The sequence below is a fragment of the Pimephales promelas genome, chromosome 9, assembly GCF_988280905.1.
Source record: "Pimephales promelas chromosome 9, fPimPro1.hap1.1, whole genome shotgun sequence".
Lineage (NCBI taxonomy): Eukaryota > Metazoa > Chordata > Actinopteri > Cypriniformes > Leuciscidae > Pimephales > Pimephales promelas.
In genome coordinates this window covers 37,487,124-37,502,480 of record NC_142777.1, presented here as the reverse complement: position 1 = coordinate 37,502,480, position 15,357 = coordinate 37,487,124, and the positions used below count along the sequence as shown (strand labels likewise).

General features: G+C 36.8%; 1 protein-coding gene and 1 long non-coding RNA gene across 2 annotated transcripts in view; one reads left to right on the top strand and one right to left on the bottom strand.

Annotated features, from left to right (window-relative positions):
* f8 (coagulation factor VIII, procoagulant component) overlaps nt 1-3,850 on the top strand; it is a 28,288-nt gene extending 24,438 nt beyond the window's left edge. Inside the window, exons 24-25 of the mRNA XM_039654923.2 lie at nt 1,947-2,129; nt 3,085-3,850. Of these exons, the coding sequence (XP_039510857.2) occupies nt 1,947-2,129; nt 3,085-3,240 (339 nt within the window). The 3' untranslated portion in view covers nt 3,241-3,850. The remainder of the gene's footprint in view (nt 1-1,946; nt 2,130-3,084) is intronic.
* The window catches only part of LOC148977609 (uncharacterized), a 31,850-nt gene that overhangs the window by 15,944 nt on the left and 549 nt on the right, over nt 1-15,357 (bottom strand). The window contains exon 2 of the long non-coding RNA XR_016169758.1: nt 7,273-7,419. This is a non-coding gene — a long non-coding RNA (uncharacterized LOC148977609). The remainder of the gene's footprint in view (nt 1-7,272; nt 7,420-15,357) is intronic.

Sequence of the window (15,357 nt, the reverse complement as noted above, 5' to 3'; positions counted from 1 at the left end):
CTATCTATCTATCTATCTATCTATCTATCTATCTATCTATCTATCTATCTATCTATCTATCTATCTATCTATCTATCTATCTATCTATCTATCCATCTATCCATCGTTCTATCTATCTATCTATCTATCTATCTATCTATCTATCTATCTATCTATCTATCTATCTATCTATCTATCTATCTATCTATCTATCTATCTATCTATCTATCTATCTATCTATCCATCTATCCATCGTTCTATCTATCTATCTATCTATCTATCTATCTATCTATCCATCGTTCTATCTATCTATCTATCTATCTATCCATCTATCCATCATTCTATCTATCTATCTATCTATCTATCTATCTATCTATCTATCTATCTATCTATCTATCTATCTATCTATCTATCTATCTATCTATCTATCTATCTATCTATCTATCTATCCATCTATCCATCGTTCTATCTATCCATCTATCTATCTATCTATCTATCTATCGTTCTATCGTTCTATCTATCTATCATCTATCTATCTATCTATCTATCTATCTATCTATCTATCTATCTATCTATCTATCTATCTATCTATCTATCTATCGTTCTATCGTTCTATCTATCTATCTTTCCATCGTTCTATCATTCTATCCATCCATCCATCCGTCCATCTATCTATCTATCTATCCATCCATCCATCCATCCGTCCATCTATCTATCTGTCCATCTATCTATCTATCAGTGATGCGATATGCGGGTAATATTGCGGGTAATATTGTACCCGACCCGCTTCCTGACCGCATTTTTTAAAAGTAGTAAATGCTCATCGGAGCGTTATTGGGCCATAGACGTGTAACACAGCATCGCAAGAAGACGTAGGCCTACACATAACAAAGGCAAAGCCAGCACTTTCGTCATCATCTTTCATTATTTCAGCAAATGTCTCCCACACTTTTACTCTTTCTATTTGTGTATTTGCGGAGCTTCCACTCCCCAGTCTTCACCTTTTCTCTTGCCGCCTCCATCTCTCTGCAGACTGTAGTGATCATGGCCGGTTCGTGAACGAATCGTTCTTTTGAACCGGTTCTTTTTAGTGAACCGGTCGAACCAGTACACTAAATCGAACTGAATCGTTCGAAACAGTTCGCGTCTTGCGTCAGTGCTGATCCACAAGTTACTACAGTTACTCACTTTCAGACATGCCTGACAGTCGCCTACGAATCGAAATAAATCAATATCCTGAATCCAGTAACTCCAACAGTTCACTGAACCGAGATATGTTGGTGCCACTGTTGAGAGAAGTGATGAGCACGAGCAGCTGATACTATACCGACCGCACAGTGACAGCGGTTCTCGAATCATAGAACCGAGAACTGTTTAGACTGAGCTTGTGTGTTATCTTCGTGCCAGTTATTCAGCCAATAATGTGTAGGGCTGTATATTTCATCAAAATTGTGTCTAGTACTAATACAAATGTTTAATTGGCATCTTTTTTCAAACGACTCAGACGATTTAGAGCTATTATAGTGTGCCGCTCTGCTTTATAACTTAACATTAATACCTGCAGAAATCTGTGCTTATTAAAGGTGAAGTGTCATTTAATGTTAATCGAACGAGACAATCACTTTCTGCTCCTCACTGAATAACTTTAGCAACTTTGAATAAGAATAATTGTATATTTAATTTATACGATGAAGGCTATACAGAGTCTTATTACATTTGATTACTTAATTCAGTTTCTGTATATTAGGCTATTATTATTAGTAGGCTAAACTTTATTTCATTTGTATCTTTTTTCTATTGTATTTGTCCTATTGATTGTAATTTTATAACTTGTTTGTTAACATTGAAAGTATATTAATCTGTTCATTTTTCACATTCATCTGTATAGAAAATAAATAAATAGTTAAACTGATCATCTTATATTTTGTCTCTTCCTGTCTTCCCCTTTTTTTTTTCTCTTTCTACAGACGAATAGCCCTCACGAGTGGTTACAGGTGGACTTTCTCTCTATGAAGAGAGTGACTGGGTTGATCACACAGGGGGCTCGATCTGTCCTGAAACTGATGATGGTCACTGAATTCACCATCTCTATCAGCAATGACGGTCACAGCTGGACCAGTGTGAAGGAGCAGGGCACAGACCGTGAAAAGGTATGGCTATATTTGTGTGTATTGGCTTCTGTTAATAATCAGTTTCAGAATTCATTATTGAAAATGTGTATACGGTATAGAAAGGAAATAAAGACATCATCAAAGTAGTCCATGTGACATCAGTGGGTTAGTTACAATGTTTTGAAGCATCGAAAATACATTTTGGTCCAAAAATAACAGAAACTGCGAGTTTATTAAGCATTGTATTGTCTTCCGGTTCTGTTGTGGATCCGCGTTCAGTGCCGCGGCTGACTTGTGTCTGGTGCGGCTGAGCTTCGGTTACAGTCTGAGGGAGACGCACGCTGTACAAAACAATCTTCGCAAACATGTCACTTGCTAGGGATGCACCGATATGACAATTTTGGCCGATACCGATAACCGATAATTCTTTGTATTTGAAAGCCGATAACCGATATATTGGCCGATAAATCTAAAGCCAAATTTTTAGACAATTTTTGAGAGCCTGATTATAAAAAAAAAGTCTCCTCATTAAAAGTCAAGATACAAACACAATTATGATGTTCTTATTTTAATATTGTGTAGCCGATATGACAGACTTGCGCTGCGCGTTTTGCACTTTAACTGGATTTTCCTTTTTTAAAGTGAGCAATTTAAAAGCATCATGTTGAACAGTGCACATCTAAAGCGCCTCAGCTGAAAGAAATAACACATTAGTTATCGGCTTTTAGATATCGGCTAAATGTTCTTATTGGGCCGATAACGATAACATTAAAAATGATCATTTATCGGCCGATACCGATAATGTGGCCGATATATCGTGCATCCCTATCACTTGCATTTTTTTTTTTACCCAGCCATATTTATTTGAACCCAAATACACAAATGCTCCAGACGCATGTCACGATCCTTTAAGACTAATATATATTCATTCTTTTGATTTTGGGGTGACCCGTGCATGTTCTTGATGTTCTGTCTCGTTTCCGCCCTGATGTAGATCTATGAAGGGAACAGTGAGCACGACGAGGAGGCACTGAACATGTTTGATCCACCTCTGTTCACACGATTCATCCGGATTCACCCGAAAGGCTGGTTCAATGATATCGCTCTACGGGTGGAGTTTTTGGGCTGTGATACTCAACAAACACTTTGAGTAAAATACACAGTGCGGTTGGATGAACGTCTAAAACACACGGCTCCGTTCCAAACCCCAGGAAAGCTATCTAATGCCTGCATAAGTTTGCATTGTAACTGTACCACGCAAGTGACTGATCTGAAACATTTCTCATGGGTAGCACACAAAACATATTTATCAATTTCCACAAACAAATAAATAATCAACATTGCACTTGGCACCACCTACTAAGCTGGTTTGCATTAGTTAGACTGGTCTAGTGGTTTTAGAGTGGTCAGCTGTCTATGACAGATAAACACTACATAAGTTGATCTCTAGAACAGGTGATATAATAATTTATGTTTTAAATCTGTTAAAATTGTTGTTCGGATCAGTACGATGCTCATTTTACTGTCTGCTTTTTTAGACATTAACTACTTATATCTATTTTTCTAGCAAGTGTACTCATGCATATCAAAAACTCTTTGAAGATTATTTTTTATGGTTATTAGATGTTTGTATATTCTGGTCAAGATTAACTACTGAATCCACCATATGCTGTACTTTTGTATTTTGCACTGTGAAACAGGAGTGAGATTATTATTTGATAAAATATTTAATTGTGGAAATAAAAAGACTATGAAAACGCCGTGCTTTGTGTTTCGTTGACAAATATTATTCTTTCTCGGTCTGTTTTCCTCCCTTTCCTCTCATAAATCTGTCATCAACACATAATTATTATTTTTGACTAAAATATGCAGACACACACATGCAGACTTTATGACACAGTCTCTCTATAAAATGTGTGGCAATGCGGATCAGTGAACGTTTATTGTTCACGGTCACGTCTCAATCCTGCACGCAGAGAGACAGACAGACTTGCAGGCAAAGGGTGGATGAAGAGTCCCACAGGAATTCGATAACGTTTCCATGTTCTGGCCCAGATAAAAATGGAGCGTACTATCAGTTCCTGTTTGACAGGAAGTGCTCTGGGGACGTGTTTAGCTTGGAGGGAAAATGAAGGCCTGAGTCTGAAAGAAGTTGGTGACCTTTTGTGTCACCTGTTATCTCATCAAAGACAAACACTGCTGCTGAGGAACAAACACACGATAGGAAGCAACATGGCTAAAATTCATTACGCAACATCACTGCATTATTATATAATGCTTAACAGATAATTAATAATGTGCATCCAAACCTGTGATGCAACATCAATTTCACTGTTCACATACAAATACAAATCATTTCGGGTTTTTTGGGGATTGCTGTGGGCAAAACCCCTTGATTATGCATCCCGTTTTCTTTAAAAAGCGATGGAATATGCGGGATATTTATGCAATTTTATGCGGGAACTTGCAAAAAATGTGGTTTGATGAAAAAGAGAAAAAAAGTGATTCCCCCAACAACACCCAGTTCTCACTAGGCTACAACAACCTTAATGTAAAGAGTCATTTCTTATTACTTCCTATGATAAGCAAGCATATACATCACAGAAAGTGTTTATGAGACCTTGATAAACGCATCAAACTTAAGTCAAACGAGTTCTGTAGCTTTACAAAAGGCATATGCAACAACTTCTGTAAAAATGAATAAATAAAATATTTTAAAAACTTTATTTAAGTAAATTTTTATTTAAGTAAAACATTTTTTATTTAAGTAAAAATTTAAGTGTGTTCCTGTTTTACAGCTTTTCGATGATGTTCACGCCACTTCGTAACGTAGCAACCCGATCTCACGGGAATTCGTACGAATTTTACGAGGTGGCTAATTTGTAACAATTTGTACGACCTCACTCGTACGAATTAGTAAGATTTTGCTAAATTGTCCATATTTTACGAATTAACCAATTCGTATGAATTCGTACGAATGACCTACCCTGACCCCGCCCCTAAACATAACCGTCACGTGGGTTTAGACAAATCGTACAAATTCGTACGAGTGAGGTCGTATGAATTAGTACGAATTAGCAGTGTTGTAGTCGAGACCACCTCACTCGAGTCCGAGTCGACACCAAGACCAGAGAGAGTCGAGTCCGAGTCAAGACCGAGTCCATAGAGAGTGGAGTCCGAGTTGAGTCCGAGACCAGAGACGGTCGAGTCCGAGTCGAGACCGAGACCAGAGAGAGTCGAGTCCGAGTCAAGACCGAGTCCATAGAGAGTGGAGTCCGAGTTGAGTCCGAGACCAGAGACGGTCGAGTCCGAGTCGAGACCGAGACCAGAGAGAGTCGAGTCCGAGTCAAGACCGAGTCCATAGAGAGTGGAGTCCGAGTTGAGTCCGAGACCAGAGACGGTCGAGTCCGAGTCGAGACCGAGACCAGAGAGAGTCGAGTCCGAGTCAAGACCGAGTCCATAGAGAGTGGAGTCCGAGTCGAGTCCGAGACCAGAGACGGTCAAATCCGAGTCGAGACCGAGACCAGAGACGGTCGAGTCCGAGTCGAGACCGAGACCAGTGAGGGTTGATTACCTAATTTACTTTTATTTACTTAGAGAATTTTTTTTTTACTGAATTTACTTAGAGTTTAAAAAATATGATCATTTTAGGGTAAAAAGGCCACATAGTAGGTGGTGTTAAAAGCAATTTTATTACAATTTGTCATGCGCAGTTGCGCACTAGAAAATCACCAATCACTGGGCGTGTCAATCAATTTAAAGAAATATTTTATTAACATACATTAATAATCATGAAAATATTTTTAATTGAACTCGAGTGGACTCGGGAATAATTCCGAGTCCTAAAAAAAAAAATGTTCGAGTACGAGTCAATTCCGAGTCCAAATGCACACGAGTCCATGACAAGACCATTAAAATATGGTCTCGAGACCGAGTCCGAGTCTCGAGTACTACAACACTGCGAATTAGCCACTTTTGAATCACTCAGAATTGGTCGTGAGATTCCCTCGTACGAAGTCGAAATGGTCGTGAGATAGCGTAGAACGTTCCCATGGCAACAGGGGGAAACGGCGGCTCTCGTGTGAAGCAAACGCAACATATTTCAACTTTCTGCTAAGATATATGTGACTTTTTTGCAACGAAAATGCGAGGATTATGAAATCATGCAAGCCCCGCATATTTTGCATGGAAATCTGCAATTTATGCAGAAAAAATGCCCCCGCATAAATATGCAGACTTTGGCTGATTACGCACTAAATCATGCGATCGCATAATCGCGTTTTTCTGAAGGGACTGATATATATATATAATACTCCTATTTTGTATATAAACCTGTCAATCATCCTGTCACCGTAAACTGCCGTCACCGTAAACTGCCCGTCAATCATCCTGTCACCGTAAACTTCCCTGTCAATCATGTAAACTGCCCTGTCAATCATCTTGTCACCAAAAACTGCCCTGTCAATCATCTTGTCACGGTTAAAATCATCAATTCAATCTAATTTAATTTCCTACCGTTTCGGAGAGAAATGTTGTCGCACGTACACCTGCCAGTCGTAGGTCTTTCATGGAGACTCTCCTCATGTGTTTGCAATTTGAAATGTAATTATGCATTTAAAAGTTATGGCTAAACGTATCTTTACAAAAGTTCACAATCCTGCTGTATATAATGCAATATAATGTAGACAACACTGAATAAATACATTTTCGTCAGGTTAGATACTAATTATTAATCACTCAAACCGCTTTATCTAAACCTCTCTACATAACCGCCGGACTCGCGCATCCTCCATGTCTGTAGTTTTTTTTAACACTTTTGTAGTTCTAACCGAATCCTCGTCCAACGCGCGATGTGTTGTGGGCAATATCAGTCGTTAGCGTGTGCATTGATCGGCACTCTGGGTTCTGACCGGATGTAGTAGACCGTGCGGGTCGCTTTTGAAACTCATTTCAACATACTACGACTACTAATTCTATTTTCAAATACAATTTAGAACGGCTAGAATGCAAATTGGGACACAGCATATATTTTGAGACTTAAGTGAGCCTTTATTTTTTTCCAAAGATCACTTAAATCTGCATTATTCAACATTTGAAGTGGATCAAAACCTTTCATCGTTTCTTCGGACAACTTTGATGAGCTTTTCCACTTCTAATGTTGTCTACTGTATGTTAGGCCTACCTTCCAACTCTTCCGTGGCGATCTGAGAGCGTCTGTTTTAGTCTTCAACACAGAAGCGAAAGCACACCGGTCCCGCAGGGCAGCACATGTTGAGCTCATTCTGACAGCGTGACTCAGCGTTTCATTCTTCACGTCTCACCAGCTTCACTGCAACGGAAGAAAACATGACTCAGTTATTTGACTGTGAGCAAAACTGCCCTCAGTAATGGATTAAATAACGCTGTTACTACTTTCCCCCAGACAAACTCAAACACAGGCATGTAAAAGTGATGGTTTTTTTCTTTTTGGTGCCGTTTCAATGGTTAACAGTGACTAAAACAGTTGAATCAGTCACTCTGAGTAACACACTTGAAAAGGCAGACGGTGATTTGATGTCTTACGCACATCATCTCTTCATCATCTCATCTCTGGTGCCTGTTTAATGCATGCGACAGACCTATAATCACACTGTACGACATGTATGATGATGATCACATCTGTTGAAGCTACCACACAAGTTAATATAGAAGAATAAAACATCATTAGCGCATGTATAATAGTGTAAACAAGTAGTTTTTTATGTGCGGTTGAAAGAGGAGTATATGGAGAGTCGTGGCGAGTGAAAAGAGGCCGAGCTTGAGGTGATTAGTTTTAAGTTTTGATCGATACGCCATTTAATGATGCACTTTTATTGGCAAGTCACTGGATGTAGATCTCTGAACCTGTACAAGGATCACCATTTAAGAGCCACAACGACAGAAATCAACACGATTGGTCATCTTTCATCTGGAACAGGCCAAAATCATACAATGTGTCCCGGCATTACAAGTAATAAGTTAAGGTGATGTTCTTCTCATTCCTGTCTGTAGTACGTAAAGTCCTAAAGGCCACACAAACAAGACATCGCCTTCGTGACCATATATTTCCACATCATGATCAGGTTGGAATTGCTTATTATTATTTACGAGAGAGTCATCATCCGCCTCTTAAAGCAGACCTGGAAATAATATCCTGAACTTTCCAGTGTATAAATAGCTTTTAGGGGCCTCTGTGATGGATTTGTGTTTCTCTGGAATTGCTGTGAGACAAGAAGAAAATCAGAAAAAAGAAAATAAATCCCTACATTTGTTTTTAATGATCAGTAGCTTTATGTCTTCTAAGGTACCTTCTTCTTCTTCTGGCCAAATTTAAAGACAGCCAGTATTTCATGTTACTTTATGCGTAAACAAGTCAGTAAATGACAACACAATGCCAGTTAAATGTGTAAATGGACATTAACTTACTTGAAGGAGCTTCTTTTTTCTTGACAGGATGTGAGAATTTCAAGAGAACTGAGATATAATAATGTTAGCTTGTTTCCACCATGAAATAAAAACCTTTTTATTCATATATTTGTTGAACATTAATAGAAAGGCAGTCATAAACAAAAGATAGAATTACAAAGAATGAGATTATTCAATTTTCACATCACACACACAACATACAATACGTAAATTAAAGAAAGAAAAGAAAAATAAATTAGTAAAGGAATAATAGAAGAATTATTTAAAACCATAATCCTCCAATAAAGAATACAAATAATTTGCTTTGGGACTTTTCATCCCTCTCAAGGTCTCCAAATATATTAGAAATTCCTCTTTAAAAACAATAACCGAAAATCGCGGAGGAATTTACATTCATGTCAAATTTCAGCAAAAGCACCAAGATACATTTTTATTAAAAAAAACTAATAAATACAATTTTTTAAGAACTATAAAATACCAAAACTGAGAGGTCGCAATAATAACCTTTCTTTTATTCTGTGGCGGAAACAAGCTTTCATAAAAGAGAGAGTGACACAGAGGCACGTAAGAGTGAATATCATCTAGTTAGTAAGTAGCCTAATGCAGTTTGAACTTCATGTTGAAATCTACTCATTTATACATCATAATACTGACTAAATGTGCTTGGAATTAATTAATTACGTCATTTCACTCTGTCAGCAGCACGTGACACTCATGAACTCCGAAAGGGCCAAGATGGCGCTCTGACTAAACGTGCTTTGAAGAGCTCCGCAAACTCAGACTAATAATTCGATTTGTAGTGCGGTAAGAAAGACTGCCTATTTTTATTTTGGTACACACGATACCTTTTCTACGAAATTAATAATCGAAAATGGGAAAGTCTGAAAAAAGAAAGAACAAGACCGTGAGTCAAGCCAAAGCTAATCCTACTAAAGTTACCTCGGCAGAACAGCAAGTTTCAAACAAACTTTTGAGTGACAATTTGCATGATTACCTCGAGTCGGAAATGGATAGTGCTGATATTATGCCTGCTGAAGTAGTTTTCTCTACTCTCCCCGAAACACCATGCAAGTCTCCTGTTATAAAACAGCGGAAGATTGAGAGCATTGATGCCGCTAATGATGTCCTCTCGCAGCTCAAAGAACTCACAGTGCTAATTAATAATCGTTCTGATGCCCTGGAGCGAATGGTGGCGGAGAATGCACGAGCAATCGCGAGTATGAAAGAGGCCGTTAACGAAAACACCAAACAGATAGCCGACGTGAAGACAGCGGTTGAGTTTGTGTGTGCCGAAGTTAATGATGTTAAAAGCCAACTCGGTATAACGGAGACACGGGTGAAGAAGGTTGAGGCGAAATCATCTGAGCATGAACAACGTCTATCTCATCTCGAAGGATACACACGTCGTTGGAATCTGAGAATCTACGGGATCCCTGAAAAGGAGAGGGAGGATGTTCGAGATAGGGTTATCCAGGTCTGTGAGCAGCTTTTACCAGAAGCAAAGGACAAACTTCAATACACCGTTGACACTGTTCACCGACTTGGCCGGAAACAAGGGAGCAACGACAAACCTAGAGGGATCATCTTTCAGTTCACCTCGCGCTTCTACCGTGATGCCATTTGGCGGGCTGCGAAAGACTCTCAATTTCTCAGAAACAACAACTTAAAATTGTCTGAAGATCTGTCCCCGACAGATAGAGAGAAGAGAAACAAACTGTGGCCTCTCGTGGACAAGGCACGGCGGGACAACAAGCGGGCATACTTTGTAGGAGGAAGGGCTTTTGTGGAAGGAACCGAAATTTTTCCACCAACCTGACTTGAGTCTTTTGCTACTTTTGTTTATTTACTTGCTTACTCTAGTAAATCTGCACCTTTCCGATTCAGGACCAGATGAACCAGAGTATATATCCACGCGAAGCATCTAACGTTATGCCCTCGAGTCAGGTATTTTGTTCCTTTTAGGGTTAAACTTTAACGTTGCACTTTTTTTTAAAGTGTCACTGAGTTTAAATTAGTAGCTCATAATTTGCCGAACAAAACGGTACTTTATTGCTATTTGTTTATTTTACACGTTTGTTACGTGTTTATTTTACACGTTTGTTACGGGTTCTTAAACAACATTACTTCTGTTTAAAAGTCTATAATCTGAACATTCATTTTGTTTTTTGTACTGCACTACATCAATATTTTGTCTTTAGGCTACTCTAGTTTGCTGTGCTCATTTTATGCACATATTTCTCTAGTCTCAACGAGTTCATTGTATTAGCTTTTTCAAGATAAATCTTTTTTTCTTTCTTTTTTTTTCTCCTTTTATGGTTCTTTCTATTCACTCACTTAATGTTCGAGGGCTAAGAAACCTTACTAAACGTAAAGCTATATTTTTATATCTTAAACAGTTTAACTCTGATTTTTATTTTTTACAAGAGTGCCACTCAGTCAAAGAAGACTTTAATTTCTGGAGATCACAATGGGGGTTGGACATGTGGATGTCCCATGGAACATCAAGTTCAGCTGGAGTTTGCATCTTACTTCATCGTTTTAAGGGGAAAATTCTGTTTTCTGATTGTGATCCAAATGGTCGGTATATTTGCCTCCTACTTGAAATTTCAAATATGATGTTTATTGTTACCAATCTTTATGGTCCTAATCAGCAAAAAGAAAATGAAGATTTCTTTTATCAAATGGAAGAACGCATACTTTCATTGTTAAATAAATACCCCAACTCCTACTTGCTTTTCGGAGGAGATTTCAATGTGGTTATAGACAATAATATTGACAGATGGCCCCCAAAATCTAATAGCTCTAATTCATATTTAAAAATGTTCATGCAAAGGTTTTCTTTAGTTGATAGCTGGAGGGAAACTCACCCATCTTTAAAGGTATTTACTTGGAATAATAAATCCTTCTCATCCCAATCTCGCATTGACATATGGCTTGCTCCTAAAGAGCTGCATAATATTTCAACTGATATTATACCTTCACCATTATCGGATCATAAATGTGTTTCTATTCGCATCGCTCTCTCAACTAATGTGAACTCCCATAGGTCTCCCTCATATTGGAAGCTTAATAACTCAATTCTTGCCTATGATGAAGTTAAAAATAAAATTGATGACATTATTACAAATTTTTGGAACAAAGCAAAGGAAGAAAATAATTACTGCAATAATTGGGAATTAGTTAAATATGAAGTCTGTAAATATTTTCGAAAATTCAGTAGTGATTTGGCTAAAAAGAGGAAGTCTAATGAGAGTAATGTTATTTGTAAAATTGCTAATCTTTTGGCTAAAAATGTGGAAGATATTACTGATCTTGAAAAAGCTGAACTTGCTGAGCAACATCTACAATTAGACAAAATATATAAATACAAAGCTGAAGGAGCTTACATCCGATCACGCAGAAAGTGGCTTGAGGAAGGCGAACAAAGCTCTGCTTATTTTTTCCGTTTAGAAAGACAACAAGCTAAAACAGGTAATTTAGGGAAACTCATGATTGATGGAAAATTAAATGAAGATCAAAAAGTAATTGGAAAATTTTGTTCTAAATTTTACACAGACTTGTATACATCTAAATTTTGCCACCGAGATGCATCTGATTTTTTTGACTCTCTTCAGAATGTACAGCAATTGAATATGGTTGATAAAGATTTTTGCGACGCTCCTATTACCATGAAAGAGATTGTAGAAGCAATTAAATCATTAAAAAATGGAAAATCTCCTGGCACTGATGGACTCACTTCAGAGTTTTATAAACTTTTTAGTAAAAAAATAGCATCCTTTTTATTAGAGGTTTTTAGAGAAAGCATAGAGAAAAAATGTCTTCCTCCCACCCTATGTCAAGGAATAATCACCTTAATTCCAAAGCCAAATAAAGATCCCCTTTTCATTGATAATTGGCGCCCAATCTCTTTACTAAATAATGATTATAAAATAATAGCTTTAGTTATGGCCAAAAGACTCAAATGTGTCCTAAATTCCATTATTGATGAAACTCAGTCAGGATTTTTACCAAATAGACATATATCAAACAACATACGCTTAATATTAGATCTATTGGACTATTCATATTTACTCCCAAAAGAAAGTTTTATATTATTTTTAGATTATTATAAAGCATTTGATACATTAGAACATCAGTTTTTGTTTCAAGCTCTAAATAAAATTGGCTTCGGGGACTCCTTCTGTAATATGGTTAAAATGCTGTATGTGAATAGTAGTAGTTCCATTAAGTTGAGTAACGGTACCTCTCCCAGATTCTTCTTAAATCGTGGAGTGAGACAGGGATGTCCAGTATCTCCCTATCTTTTTTTAATTGCAACACAATTTCTTAGTTCGCACATTAAAACAAGCCAGCTAAAAGGCATCAGAATTGGCAATACAGAGATAATTATTAATCAGTTAGCAGATGATACTGCCTTATTCTTGGAGGACTCTCTGCAAATACCAGCAGCCTTACGCACTCTTCATCTCTTTTCTAAAGCCTCGGGCCTACATCTAAATCTTAATAAATGTGAATTACTTCCGATAAAAAACAGTATGTTCTCTTCAATTGATGGTATTGCAGTTAAAAACTGTGTTACATATTTAGGTATAAAAATAACCAAAGATAACTCTAGGTGCTCTGCTAATTTGGACCCAATTGTTTCAAAAACAACGAAACGCCTAAACTGCTGGCTGCAGAGAGACCTTTCTTTGAAAGGCAGAGGTTTGCTTGTTAAAGCAGAGGGTCTGTCTCGCCTGACTTATGCCGCTCAGTCACTGTACATTGATAAGCACACCTGTAAAGTTATTGATGGAGTTTTAGTTAAATTTTTATGGAAAAACAAATCCCATTATTTAAAAAAATCAGTGATACTTAATTCTCAAAAAAAGGGTGGCCTGAATTTAATTGATTTTAGTTTACTAAATAACACAATTAAAATAAATTGGCTTAATCGATTCCTTAAAAACCCCAACTCTATTTGGAATATTTTCCCTCAGCTTGCCTTCTCGCAACTTGGGGGTGCAAAGTTTGCTTTAATGTGTAATTATGATGTGTATAAACTCCCTGTCAAGCTATCTAACTTTCACCAACAAGTTCTTTTAGCATGGACTCTCATTTACAAACATAATTTTTCTCCTCATCGGTGTTACATATGGAACAATAGGAATATTTTATTTAAGAATAAGTCTTTGTTCTATAATCACTGGTTCTGTAATGGAATAATTCATGTTAGACAACTCTTTAATAATGAAGGTCTGCTTTTTAGGTATGCAGAGTTTCTTTCAGAATATAATATACCTGTAACTCCCAAAGAGTTTGCCACAGTTATGGATGCTATTCCATCTGGGATACTCATACTTTTCAAAAATAACACTGTCTCTTTGAGTTCATTATCTTTGCCTGAACCTGTCAATACTCCTATTGGTGAGATATGTTTCACTGAAAAAAAAGGAAGAAATTATAAAGTAAGAGTTCTATTCCTTGAGAACATTATTTCTGTCCCTCCTGCAATGTCATATTGGAATGGACTTTTTGATAACTTAAATTGGCAAAAAATATGGTCCATGCAACATAGGTTTCTCCTCACAAATAAAATCAAAGAAATATCCTTTAAATTAACTCATAATATTTACCCAGTTAAAAATTTCCTAAAGAAAAAATTTAGATCTCATTTTGACACAAATTGCTCTTTCTGTCAGAATGACACTGAAACTCTTCTTCACTTATTTTGGTCATGCAATTTTACTCGGCAACTTTGGAAAGATGTTAGTGGTTTTATCTCAAGCAATATCTTGAAGAATTTCTCCATGAATCCCAAAACTGTTATTTTTGGTTTTTTTGAAGCTGATTCAAATGCCTGCTTTATTATAAATCTACTTATTTTCTTGTGTAGATTTTATATTCACAAGTGTAAGTTTTCAAATTGTAAACCAATTTTTCTGGTGTTCTTGCATGAGATAAAACATTACTTCACTACAATTTCTTCCTCTCTTAACCCAAAAGCACTCAAAACATGTAAAATTTGTAAGTCCTACAAACTTTTTACTTTATTAAATGTTTAGATTTATTTTCATCTATGTATTGCCCTCTTTTTATTTTTATTTTTTTTTATTTTTTATTTATTTATTTTTTTCCTGTTTATCGTTGTCTAATTTCTTTTTTGTGCTATTATGTTGTTGATGTTATTATTATGTTGTTTTACTCTGTAAACTGAATGTTTAAATAAAGCATTTAAAAAAAAAAAAAAAAAAAAAAAAAAAAAAAAAAAAGACACTCATGAACTCCTTCTGAATGCAAGCAGGAGACTCCATTGCATGCGTCATTCTGGTATAACGTTATTCATGCGGCTTTGCTATGATATAGTTGATACGGTTTTCAAGCCTGTTTTTCTGAGTTTCATGTTGCTTATAACTTAACCGGTTCAAGACAAAACTTTTATTTAAAAAAAACAGTCCGCTTCGATGTCGTGTAAGATCCTTTTGACCAGGGGCAAAAACGGAGCCCACTGCTGGCTGGTGAGCGGTGATTAATTTTGAATTGGACAGACAGAGAGCGCCACCTGTTGGTTTAAAGGTGTCATTACACTTCCACGCCTCCTGAAAACCTGCAACGTTTGAAATTATTTCATTTAAACTCATGAAGATTAATTTTAAGATTATTTTCGTTAGTTTAATATTTCAGAAAAAAATCATGTATGTCAATTATGCTAGTGAGTAAGTTACCTCTGTTTGTTGTTCGTGAAAGCGATGCTGTTGTTGATGGATTAGTTAGACTAAACGTGTTTTCAATGGCATATCTCTGCTGTATAAAGCTCCTTGTTCACTTATAATTTTACACAGTT